The sequence below is a fragment of the Oxyura jamaicensis genome, chromosome 4 (genome assembly GCF_011077185.1).
Source record: "Oxyura jamaicensis isolate SHBP4307 breed ruddy duck chromosome 4, BPBGC_Ojam_1.0, whole genome shotgun sequence".
NCBI classification, from domain to species: Eukaryota; Metazoa; Chordata; class Aves; order Anseriformes; family Anatidae; genus Oxyura; species Oxyura jamaicensis.
Genome location: NC_048896.1, coordinates 67,700,139 through 67,713,537, shown reverse-complemented (window position 1 = coordinate 67,713,537; position 13,399 = coordinate 67,700,139). Strand labels below are relative to the sequence as shown.

Sequence of the window (13,399 nt, the reverse complement as noted above, 5' to 3'; positions counted from 1 at the left end):
TAATTCGCCTAGTGCTCACCTAATGAATTCAGCTCCTTTTCTGCTTGTGGGGACTGCGTGCATAATAGGCGTGTTTTCTGGAAATGTATTAGCTCTGTGAAAATGTCTCATTTTGGCAAGCAACCTCTCTGTCTGCTTTTCAGGATGTATCCCTCTTGCACTTAATCAGATAATTCAGTGAGATCGTATAATTGCATTATTTCACATATGTGACTGTGGAAGCCAGAAGCATTGCCTTGCAAATATGAAGCTTGTTTTCTGACAGTCTTACTGGTAGAACTTCGGAATTCTTTCCTTGAGAATTATCCTGACATCTTGTCAGGACACTCCAAGTCTGGAGATGTAAACTGGACACTTGCAGGACCCTAAGGAAAATCTTTCAGTACTTTCAGTGACACTTGCCCAGTGTCTGCACTTGAAGACATGCTTCATGTGGATTTAAGGCTTAAGGCAAGTATTTTGCACAGTTTTCATCATTAGGCCATATAGATAAGCAAAATAAGCAATAAAATGTTTATGGAACAAAGCTAGGGCAGGGAGCACGCTGTGTTCCCATGCTGTGTCAGGAGTTTTATGGCTTGTGACTGGAAGTTCCCAGGAGGGACACCCTAGGGTGATAAACTTGGACACAGAGCCAAGATGCAGTGCGAGCCAAGGCCATACATCTGCACAGAGCTGCAAGCTGCATGAGTGGCAGGCTCCTGAGAGGAGCAGAAATCTCCCTAATTCTACTGACAATCCAGCTGCCAGCACCAGGGGTAAATCTTCCTGTTCAAAAAGAGCAGAAGAAGGTCTTGGGGAGAGGACAAAAAATGTATTTTATTGTGTCTTAGGAGACCTTCAATTAGCAATTTGCTAAAGATAATTTTTGTAGGAGTTCTTGTGGGTTGGGCCATGTCAGTGGTCACTTACACCTATATCCAAATGCCACAGACAGTCTGAAGGTAGAAAGGAGCTGGTGGCTTCATCCCAGTCAGCAGTCTTTTGTACTGCAAATTTGGCTTCTCTCTGCTTCAGAGAGGCCAAGGGCAGTGGTGGAAAGAACGCCAGTGATGGACACACAGGGTGTCTACACAGCACAACTGTTCTAGAAAGTTGACCACTACTGGCCTTCTTCATCTTATTTTGAGAGGGAAAATGATCAAGATTTGATCAGTCAGTTCAGTTGTGGTATCTTAGTCAATTCCAGACAGCTGTTATTATTTACCTAAGAGGTATTTGACCTTTAAAGGATAAATTTTAACTTTATGTTACTTTTTAATTTTGTGCCTGAATGGGCACAAATAGCACAAGCACAAATTTCCAAGCAGAGAAAGGACAAGAATAATAGAGGTATCTACATGGATAAATCCTGATCTCTTTGATGGACTGAAATTTAAGAAAGAAGCCTACAAGAAGCAGGAACAAGTGATGAATCCCAGAGCGATGTAAAGGATAAGGAGTCATCATTTCATGAATTCTTTACTGATGGGAGGACTAAGCAAAGAGTTCCTTCCACTGCAAGTGAGGAGGGAACGATGGCAACAACTGATGCCAAGAAAGCCACAGTGATTCAGTCCCTTTTTAACTTTCATCTTCAGTACAAAAAGCAAAAAAAAAGGAAGAAAAATAAAAGGGGGCAGGGGGGAGCAGCACTAATTGTGCTTTCAGTTGTGTGTCTGTTTTTAGCCTATGTGAACTTCGTTCCTATGAGTGCAGCTTATGTTGAGTTTGTGCATACACAGCAGGAATATCACAGCTTCGAGAGAGTAAGTCCACCAAATAAAATGCAGGTTCTTTTGGTGGGTGCAGAATGGAACCTGTGTTCTTGTGCTTGTTCTCACAGAAGTTAGAGATAGGAGAGGCTTGTTCAGTGCTCAGCCTCCCTTTCTGTGATTGTTCCCAGCTGGCAATTTCCTCAAAAAACAAAATTATTCATCTGGTTTTGTAAACAGTGTGCTCAGCTTGGAAATTTCTGCAGGTAATTGTGGTCTTCTCCTCCAAAAACAGAGTATTATATAAGTTAGGTCTAGGGTGTGATACCATTTATTCACTGTTACTCATCACTCATATCTCCATTTTAGCATCTGAATATTTAATTATAATTTTGCATTTCATATGAATGAGAACAACTCATCTACATCAAATGTGGCCTTTGTTTACTAACTGCTGATCAATGGCGGTCACTCTTGTTGTCATAGAGACTGACCTGAGAAATGAATGTAATTGTATTTTCCTCATTTCTCAAGTGACTCTTTTATTATTGCTCAGGTAATTACTTGGCACGTACTTTGAAATAATATTGATTGATTGACTGGTGATTGAATGGTGATTGATTAAATAAGGCCCAAACTAATGATCAGGAGAACCTGCTCTGTCTCTTTCTGGATTTGATGTTGCCTCTTGAGTTGCCCGCTGCTCTGATGGCATGTTCACCTTGCAGCTCACATTTCCACGACATTTTGATGGGTGATGCTGTTCATGTGAAGAGTATCTCCCATGTTACTTTGGGGGATAGTGAAAGGAGTAGGACAAGTGCTGTGATCTTCTTTTCTTAGTGTTGACCTTTACTACCTGTACAGACCAGATTTGGCGCAGATGACAATCGGCAGGACACAAAGATTCGTGTTCCCGCTCCAGGCCACTCCAGGGATTTCATCCAAGGCTTGATCCCAAGGTACAGGCAGTCTGTATTCAGCATCTCTTTTAGGCAGACTCCTCAGACAAAGTACTTGTAGGCATGCAATCTGTCCCCAAATTTCCAGAAGTAGCTCATGATATTTTCATAAAGTTTTGCTTCTACCTCCAACTCAGATTTCTAAGCCGAATATATAAGCTTTTAATGGCTGTATATTTTTTTCTCTGCATGACTATTAGAGCATTTGATCTCATGAAAATGATTCACCAACAGCTCAGCTGTTGAATTTCTAAATTTGAGAGTGGGGAGGAGGGAAACCCAACAACCTATAACTGTTAATTTGTAGGAATCTGCTTTGTTAAAACAGGAAGAATAAGAAAACTTTATTTAATGTATTGGTTTATTAGCTGTTAGTATATTTATACATTCATAAATCCCTATGACATGAAGGTGCTGACTAAACATGAAAATAACCAGACTAGGCAGTCACAAGTTCGTGTGTTTTGGGTGCAGCAGAGTGTCCCAGTTCCTTCTTGGACAATTCCTGCCACTGTTTTGACACATTTCCATCAGGATGTAGCAGTGGGCAGCTCTGTATAAAGCAATCTAGACCACCAGTTAAAAACTGATCTCTACCTACTAGCACCTTCAAAGAACTCCCCAAATGCCTTCCCTCTGTCATATCCAGTTCTTGTTCATTGGGCAATTTTTCTTTTCCTATTAGCCTGATTACTCCAATTGGCTTTTGCCAGTTTCCTAATTTCCCTTGTGAGTGCTTTCCTGACTCCAGTGGGATGCCTAGGAGCAGTGGTGCTTGGTGTGCGCCTTCTCCTGAAGCCTTCCTGTTAGCAGCACTCTGACACCTCAGATCTTGTCTTCCTCCTCTCTATTACCAACTTGACAAAGCTCCAGAAGCTTTGTTCTAAGTTATGTGAGCTAGGATTTGTTTACCACTTGTTGCAATATTAGCACTTACTAGTGATTTGCAGTAGATGCCATCATCCTGTCATTCCTTTATTTTTTTCAGCCATCATTTGTGTGTAAAACCACCTCATTACATACACCCTAATCTGTAGAAGATGGCGATCTCTTCAGTACCCTTTCACACTGCAGTGGTCCTCAACACTTGAGCAGGTCCCAATCTCTGTCTTCTTTTTCCTTATCTTTCGTCCTCTACCCTGATCATGACTAGTTTATTTTTCACCTCAGTAATTCCAGAACTACTTCTGCTCTGGTCTTCACTACTTCCATCACATACACTGCCTTGCTGCCCAGGGCTCAGTCCCACAGTACCTAAGCAAGATTAGCAGGAACAGATTGTGGGATGGTGGCCAAGTTGACCCTGGTGTGCAGATAAGGCAATATCTGGATGATAGGACAGGTTCCAGGCTGAGCCAGGAAATCAGTTTGTAGGTCAGGATCAGGTCCAGTGATCACCAGGCAGGACCCCGGTGAGAGGACAGAGCAACCAGGAAGTCAGTCTGCAAACTGAGGTCTGGATGAAGGGCCTTCAGGGAGGGACATGGCTGTGGCTGAGCTGGAGCCAGTGCTCCTCCAGCACAGCTCAGGCAGCAATCAAAGCTCCCAGGTGTGATCACAAATATTGTGTGTAGGTGGAGGCCCCAGGTGAGGCTGGTCAGGGATGTTAAGGCTTATGAGGGCATTTAGGGCCCTGACACTTCCCAAGATTAATTTCTGTGCCCTTGCTGCCCAAGATGTTGGTTGCATTACTAGTATGTATTAATGATGCATCAGCTACTCAAAACTAGGCTCGATCCCTACTTTTAAGGGATAATTTATGGTAAGTTCATGGGTTACAGGTCTCCTGGTGACACCATGCTGAAGCTTTGTGTAGCATAATGTTGCACAATGTCTTTTGAAACGAGCAGGGCTACTTAAACAGACACCCTAAAAACAGGTCTTCAACATCAGTGGGACTCTGGTGGGTTATAATAACGGGATTGTGAAGTTTCCTTAGAGTCTGCGTCCAGATGTTCCGCAGCTGTTGAAAGCGACACGGACATCTTTAGACTGAGCAGAGAAATGATCCCTAAGTTGACTTTATGAGAAAGAATCCTTCAGCTACCCTGCTGAAATATCTCCCTCTTGGCTGTTTAGCTTGCAAGGACTATGTTTATGGGTTTGTTAAAACAGTGGAGTAACATGCAGTCTAAGCACAGTTGTAACTCACAGCCTTTACAGCATGGACAATATTCCCCATCCAGGCATTATTTAGAACTAAAATTCACATTCCAGCACAATGTAAACAGATGAAAGAAAATAGCTAAAAATACAGCTCAGTATTACAGTCCATTTTCATCTATTAAAGTATTAATGCATCTCTGGAATGACTAGAAAATGCAATTTGTGTTTTTCATCTCTAGCTGCCCTGGGGACACTCATGAGAGAGGAAAGGAGTTGGAATCAGATTTCTTTTTTTGAAACAAAGCATTAAGTAAAGGCAAGCTATCGCCTCGCCTATAATTTCCTTGTAGTACTATTCTGGGAGGTGACTCTCAGATGTCTTTGAAAGGATTATATTAAGGGTCAATACCTGGCTAAAGCACATTTGTTCTTCCTTTGCATACTTTGTGAATTCTTAGTGTTGAAAATGGCCGTATTTTAAAAAGTTGGTGGTTCTTCGTTCGTTCTGTGGAACTGGTTTCTGTCGGAAATCTAGAAGAGTGGAAGTCATGAGACTGTTTTTGAGTCAGTGTCTATGAACATGGAAGAACAGAACACCGCCCTCTTTCCCTTTATTTTCCAATTTCTATTTCTAACTTCTTAATATCAGAGTGGGAGGAACACTTATGAGATGCTGAAGAGGCAATTGGTGAGATGAGATTTCTGTACCACAGTAACGCATTGATGCACGATTATGCAAGAGCTGAGAGCTGAGTGTTAACCTGCTGGCAAAACTTTCTAAAGATTGCACATTTGTCTTTGAGAAGAAAAGTAGCTCCGGAGGAAATGAGGTAAACTTAGCCTTTTATTCTGTGCAGCATTACCCCTGCATATATCCTGGTGTACTTAAAGGTTCAGTCCCACAGCAGCATAAATGGATTGAAGTCCAGGCTGCAGTCATCCGACTGCTTCCAGCAGCTCTCTGGGCACGCCTCCCCCAGCTGGCACGGGTGCTTGTGCCAATCTCCACTCAGCCAAACCAGGAAATTGTGAGGGTTTTTTTGTTGTTTGTTTTCTCTGGTTATTTATTCACCCAAATCAGTTCTTTCAATTGTTTCACATGAACCACTAAGCAGGCACAAAAGAGGTGACAGGAACACATGGGGAGAAAGGTAAAAGGAGGAAGGGTAATAACACCCAGGCCTCATGTGGAGGAGCTAGACCTGATGTAAGAGCCCATCCTAAACAGACACAGGTATGTAGCCATGGATGACTGATGGGCATCCAAAGAAAAATCTGTTTGTCTGTCTTCATGGAAGAGAAGTAAGACTTTTCTTGTAGGCTCAGGGTGGTTCTTTGCCATGAAGCATTTGTTTCACATTTCCTAGTTTCTTAGCGCACACCAACACCTCAGCAAGAGTGAGTAATGGAAAGAGGGTTTACTGCACTGAGGTTTTTGCAGGTCAAATTCATGTATAGATACATTAGGTTTATGATACTATCAACATATATGTAATCTGTTTTACCTGTGCTTTTCTGGGATTCTTCCAGAAGTCTAAAATACTAACAGAAGGTGTTCTCCCTTTCCAGAGGGGTGAATTAACTCAGCACTGAGTTAAACAAAGAGTCTGAGAAGCATAGTCATTTTGAACTGAAGAAAGCTAGTTAGAGACAAAATGCATCTGAGGAAACTGTTTTTATAGCTAAATACAGTGAGACCTGCATTCAGAGCCCATGTCATGGTCAAGTCCTCATCCATGGTTAAGATGTGCTGTGGTCCTCCATATCTTGCTCTGTTCCCCCCATTTGACACTTCTGTCTTCATAATTTGTAGAAGTCCTGTGGTGTGGTTGGGACTGCTGGACCCTCTTGGGGTACCCTCAAGATAAAGACATATTCTGGTATACTCTCTTTGTGCCAAAGCCCATGTGTATCAAAGAACCCCTAGTACATTCTCAAAATGTAGCAGGTATTTCATCCTAACAATCAAAAGGTGAAAAGTGTGCTCTTTTGCTGAGAAGATGAATTTTCTTTTCGTGTCTTTGGGAATCTGAAGTGGGACGAAGGTATAGCAAAGAAAATTTTGAGAATGAATGGAATTTACATTCAAACTTTCCTCCAGCTATATGAAAATGACTTCTGAAAATTTGTGTATTGGAAGTGAAACTGGAGCACAATACTTGGGTAGCAACCCATCTTCAGAAATTAAGTCTTTAAGGATTTGCTATAAGTACTTCGTATTTTGGAATAGTTCATCCATAATTTATTTAATTCAGACAGGTTTTTAGAACTGAGTCAGATTGTGATTCAATTATTATCAGCACAAACAGCCTCTGAAGTGTCACTGTCAGTGTTATCAACATAAGTGCTTATAAATTGATGCCCCTCTTTTCCCAGATCTCTTGGAAGTGATACAGCAGATGGGAACTGAGCAACAACTTCAACCGTGGCTCCAACTATAACCCATGCCTCTGACACACAGGGAATCTATCCAGAGCTGTTCCTGGTGCCACACTCCTTTTAACTGAAGGGAGGGCTTTCTGTACCTGTCTGTAGATGTGGATTGTGAGGATCCAATTGTGTAAAGGCTTCTGAGAAAGCCTTCGGAGATAAGAAAGGTAGTACCAGTGAAGGAAGCTCGATTATTCCTATTGTATGACTTCAAAGGAATTCAGTCTTTTTTACAGTAGAACATGAGGAGAGTGAGGAAAAAAAGTTGGAACAGGGACCTTTGTGATGTAATCTGTCAAACTCACAGCTGGGAGGATTCGAAAGGATCATAGGCTCCAAGTAAATAAAATAAGTGATTTTTCAGAAAGCCGAAGTAGCTTAGGAATTGCTCTAGATGGTATTTAGACTCACCTGTAAAAGAAACTGGGTTACTACAATGTATGAATATGCTTTTTGAAGCCATTTTATTGATTATTGGAGATGGGGCTGCCAAAATTTCTCAGATATGCAGTTCTGAAATGTCTAGTATTTGGATTTGGATATCCCCTGGTTTTGAGGGGATACAGTAGAGAGAGGTCCTGCGTTAATTCACAGTGGAGTTTCATGAAAGTGTTTCACGTGTTCTGACAATTTGGAGTATGTTTGTTTTGGTAGTGAGTTAAGAACAAAACTTGTCAAAATACAAGTTTGGCATCAGCTCTATAAAACCAAAATGTGCTGCTGAAGTTTGGACCTGCTCGTGACCCCTCTTCAGTTCAAAGGGGAGAGGATAGAGATAAACGTAACAGCTTTAATTTCAAGTGTGCAGCAACAAAACTTCTCTGTAAAGAGAACACCAGCCCACTGGTCAGTGAAGGGGAGAAGTGCCAGATGCACAATGAGCAGCTGTGGGACAAAGCTGGAAGTGTCTGTGTCACAGTACAGCTAGAAGAGTCTTTGAGAGAGGATCCTTTGGGGAGCACGGTATGAACTGAGTTGTGCGTCTTCAGCAGATCTCTGCTGTAAGGTAAACTATAAATTCCCCTGGCCTTGCCTTCTGCACATACCGACCCATGCAAATGAAGGAACGGTTGGCACAGGTCAGTTTGTCAAAATTTGCATCTTCCCCTCAGTTTTGGTCACAGAGGGAGCTCTGTGAATACACAGACTTCTGCTTTGTTGAAGGTAGTGCTGGAGCTTTCAGTTCAAACTTGCCTAAATGGTTGTATTAAAAACCCACTCTCAGTGAGCTTTGTGCCATGCCACTCATCTAGCAAGCTGGACCTTCTAGGATTTTGTCCCCAGTTAAGGGGCATTTCTGAAACTCTGGTTGATGGGCTGGTTTCCAGGTGGTCGAGGAAGCTTTCTGTCACGTACTCCAAGGCCACGCAGTGTTCCCACAGCTCTGTGAGTGGGCTGAGTCAGGACGATTCAGTCTAGACCCTTTTTAGAAGAAGGATTAAAAATATACTTTTCTGGTTTCCCTTAATAAAAGGTTTCTAAAATAAGGTGTATTACCCTTAGCAGGCAATCAACTTTTGGTTTTTATTTAAAATAAATAAATCTAGAATAAAATATAGCACCAGTAAAATGTTTCCCCTCTTTGATGGCTAAAAATGCTGTGAAATGTTGAACAGCTCTTTGCTTGATTGCATGCTGGTTTGTTTTAAATGAAGGGTGTTGTTCAAATATTACTTTTGGATAAAAAATAATTTTACAGTTGAGTATGCTTGTGTGGAGGATGAAGCGATATAGGGAGCTCTGTGTCTTCTCCCCGGAACCTTAGATGATTTATTTTAAGTGCAACCGTATTCTGTATGTAAGCTGGAGAGACAAAGAGTATACGGGGAACTTTTTTCTATTGTTTTCAGGTTACCTGTAAGAAATTTTGTTATAAAAGTCAATGATAGCTTATAATTTAACCAATTATATAAGGTTATATTAATCTTATATAAAATTCATACTTAGTAAGGAAGATTATCATTTTTATTTTTTAAAAAGTTCATACGGGGGGAGGGGGGGAGATGAATATGTATTAAATACTTTCCAGAGGTATTTTTCAAATTATGAATAGAACTATTTTGAACACTTTATAAACTACAGGCACATTTTTAGCTGGAGAAAAAGAGAAATATACGGATTTTCTTAAACAAGTGAGGGTTTAGTTTTTCTGGAAGGATCCACCTTCCTTGATTTTGCTGAATATTTTTTTTATAACGTTTCCTACCATATTTAAAAGGTTGTCTTGGTTAGGTTGGTATAAAATAAGTTTTGTTTTTCCTTTTCTGGATTGTAAATTTACTGAAGCTGTAAATGGCTTCTGTAGAGTTGCCAATAGATTATTAAAAGAGATCTAAGGCCTCTCAGTTGTTCAGTTTCTTCTACTGTGATTTTTGTCACATTTGTATTTCACTGGCTTCCTAGTCACCATCAAATATTCTAGGCTGGACAAAATGCAGTTTTCAAACTCAAATATTTTCCCCCAAGATGCCCCCAAAAAACTAAAATACCTCAGAGCATCCTTTAGAAGAAAAAAAATAAATCTCCCTTTTCTTGAAGAGCCTTTAAAATCTCTAGTAAATTAAAACACTTGTGGTTTAATCACTTTGCCTGTGGATTTACAGCAGCCATATAAGTAGGTCATTTGTGATGCACTCCCTTCCTTGGCATTGGGGCTCCTTGCCCATGGGCATGTCTCACTGTTTGTTGCCAATCAAACCCATCTGATATGCTTTGTGTAGTTCAGTGGGTTGAGGATAACATTTCATTGTCAGCGTGACCACGTTCATGGTGATAGAAACGAGAACGTAATGAGCTCGACAGCGTATTACCTCTTTCTGTGTTTGAGTGCTTACGTTTGCTTTGGACCTGCTGTCTGTGTTTTGAACCTTAGTCCAGCTAAGCAGTTATTTTATAGAATTTTAATTATAATATGTTTTTTTAAATATGGAGTCTGGTAACATATGCATCATCATCATCTACCCTGTATCCTAAAAGTAATATTTAGCCCTGGGGTTTCTAAGGAAAATTGATTGAATTTTTTCAACCTTCCTATTAAAAACTTCTCACTTAGTGTTCTTCCAAGGAGGAAGACTGCACGCAAAGGAATCGTTAATCTTTTGATAACAGAAAATGTTTGGATATCTCTCTCCTGAGAATGTTCAAAGCTCTCGTACGGACAGGAGGGAGGGAAAATCCATACAGAGGCACAGCTATGATATGAAGGGCCACACTCATAAATTAATTGTTGTACTTATTACCTGTTTTTCCAGGTCTTCCCATTATTATATGGGCAGTCGAGCTTTCTCCCATGACAGTATTTTTATACCTGATGGGAGAACAGAGAGTGAACAGACCGTCCAAGCAATGTCACAGGAGAACGTTTTAGGAAAAGTCAAAACACTACAGGTAAGAAATTACTGGGGGGGGGGGGGGGGGGGTTAAATTTAAAGTGTGGTGGAAAATGTTCTTTGGAGCTCCAGAACATGTTAAATGTGAATAAAGGTGGGTTGCTTGTTCAGTGGCCTGGGTTTTTTTTCTCAGCCATGTAAATTGTCTGGCCAACAGCCACACTGACAATTTGGATAACCTGCAGAAGGTCTAGGTTCTGGTCTTTAAAGGTAAAACAGGGATGCTGCAAGCAAACCTGCATATGTGTCTGCACCTTGTGGAACTCATATGAATTGAACTCATGGTGTTAGCATGTCTGAGACCTACGGATTTATCACTGAGTGGAGAAAAAAATAATAAAAATTGGGGTTCAGGTGACAGTGAATGGCATGCAAAGTGAGATTTCTTAGCAGAGCTCATTTCATTATTGTTTCGTACTTACTGCAGTTTTCCTCAGTCTTTTCCTCCCTGGTCTTTGAGTGGTTCTCAGGAAAGGCAGATATGTTTAACTGTCCAAAATAAACAGTCGATAAGTAGCAACGTACCCAGTTCAGCTGGGTATTTGCTTTGAAAGAGCTTCACATGACCTGCTTTCTCTTGTTTTCCAGGATTCTGGCCCGTTAGTGCTGTACCTATTTTTTTTTGCTTTACTTCTTTTGTAAGTCTGAAAGATTCAAGCTTATGCTTATCTAGACCTTGACAGAGCTGTCCTTCAGAAGCACCTATCAGTTTATGGCTCAGGATTGCTAGCATGCTCTGTCAAAACTCTGGTAAATTTTTAATGCTGTGTGAGTGCCATTACCCTGTAGATGACAGGTGAAATAGTAGTGACTTTGTTTACCTCCACAGCACCCACTGTCTGGGTCCATCTTTCCTGGTGAGGGAGATATCTTGCATGGTGGGCTAAGGAGACTTTCAGGATAGAATTGTTTCTTTTTCCTGCACGGTGCTATCAGCCGACACAGCACCGAGTGGCGCTGACTGTGCTGACTATGAATAAACTTTGAAGCAGAAACCACACTAGGACAGCTCCAATTTCCCTGTGCTGTTTTTTCAGCTTAAATTTCCCCGGGCCAGGTAGAATCAATGCACACTACTTGCTGGGCTAGAAGTCATCATATTTTAAATGACTACTGGCTCTGGGCAGACATGAGGTAGCTGGAACTGACCTGCAGAATGCTTGAGTGTCCTCGGGACACAAAGCCCACTGACTTGAGCAGGGAGCTGTGCCATCCCTACCTGGTGGATCTGTTGTCTGAGCTTCATTATGTTAGCTTTTCTCTGAATACCTTTTCCTCTTGCAACCCAGCCTGTAACAACATCCCTGATGCAATTTTTCCCACTCTGCTGGCAACGGTGACATCCAGAGCAACCCATGCAAACAGGAAGAAAATGATTAATAAATCATAATTGACTCTTTCAGCTATTTACATCTTTATGCAGAAGTTATGTATCAATCTAAATGTCCATGGATATTTTTTTTTCAGAACCTCACATAAAGGCTCCTTATAAATGAGCCTGGGGGCCACAGCCTGCATCTGCAGAATCTGCTGTCCAGAACATGACTGTCCTCGTTTCCCTAGCCGTGGTTTCCACAGCTGTTCCCTGAATTTTAGGACAAGATAATGCCAAAATCCTTGTTGCATGTTTTTAGATGGACCTTAAAGTTGGGTTCCAGGTCAAACCAGTTATTTCTGAAAGTTTTATGCACTTACCACCTCGCACCTCATCTTTTTTTTGCATGACAAAATGCTCCTTGGTAAAGGAATGTTGCCAAGATTCAGAGCCCTTTGCTGCCTCTGAACTTGCCATATTCCAATTAGAGACCAAAAGCTCTCTAGATTTTATCAGTTTTCAGGAATTTGTGGATGGAGATACAGTAAAGGTTCTTGAAACATTCTTATTTCCCCAATCTCACCTTGCATTTCTGCCATCTCTGGAGTCTTGATGAATCCACAAAAAATGGTGCAAGACTGGTTCAATGTATCAACCTGGGCAGGTGGCCAGCTCGTGCACTGGTTCGGTTTCTTATTATAGAAATTCTTCCTGCTTGATTGTGTGTTCAAGGTAAACTGGTTCTTTCTGGAATAGCCCTCATTTCTTTTTATGATTTTCAGATTGCCAGCATTCATCTTATCAGGCTCTCCATAAATGGATTTGTTCATGTTCTAAGGTTTTACTGCGTGCTGGAAGTCTGGCTGAGAAAAGCCTGGCTTCTTTTTAACTTTAGATAGGCTTTGTGTATCCTGAAGCTGCTACTTTGTGTTGGTTCAAGCCATCTATTGCTGTAAAAACAGTCTTTTTCTTCCTCCTTTGGATCTGCTGAGGTTTACCATTACCTAGTTTCTCAGATGCAGTGTAAAAAGCCAGCGTGAACCTGCCCCCACAGAGCGCTGGTACCCTGCTACTCATAATGCATTTAGTTCCTCGGGGCCTGGTGCTCTGCTTCTTGTGAATGAGACCTCAGGAGTGGTTAAAGCCTAAATCTAGTGATGCGTCAGGGCAAGCCTGAAAGAAACTCTGGGAGGTTGTCTTTATGGGCTTGCCTTTCATAGGCTGTTTTTTTTTTTTTTTTTTTTTTTTTTTTTTTCCTTTCTTCAAGGTGTGTTAGATCAACCTCCTCACATTCTGCAGCTGTGATTGTTGTTCCTGCTGCTGCTATTTGCCAGAAAATGTTAACAAATGAGCAAATGATAGGTCTTGTTTCAGAACCACAAGAAGCTTCACCAAGTAAAATGGAAGCTTGGTTTGAGTGCTTTGATCCTTGGTGCATCTGTGCCATTATCTCCCCTTTACTGCACAAACGCTGTGGTGTGGCACTGCTGCAGACAGGAGGAG

The 13,399-nt window shown here is 41.3% G+C and overlaps 1 protein-coding gene across 6 annotated transcripts in view; it reads left to right on the top strand.

Annotated features, from left to right (window-relative positions):
• The window catches only part of CRACD (capping protein inhibiting regulator of actin dynamics), a 122,632-nt gene that overhangs the window by 85,826 nt on the left and 23,407 nt on the right, over window positions 1-13,399 (top strand). For all 6 annotated transcript variants that reach the window (XM_035326268.1, XM_035326273.1, XM_035326269.1 and 3 more), the window contains one exon: window positions 10,444-10,579. In XM_035326268.1, coding sequence (XP_035182159.1) covers window positions 10,444-10,579 — 136 coding nt within the window. The remainder of the gene's footprint in view (window positions 1-10,443; window positions 10,580-13,399) is intronic.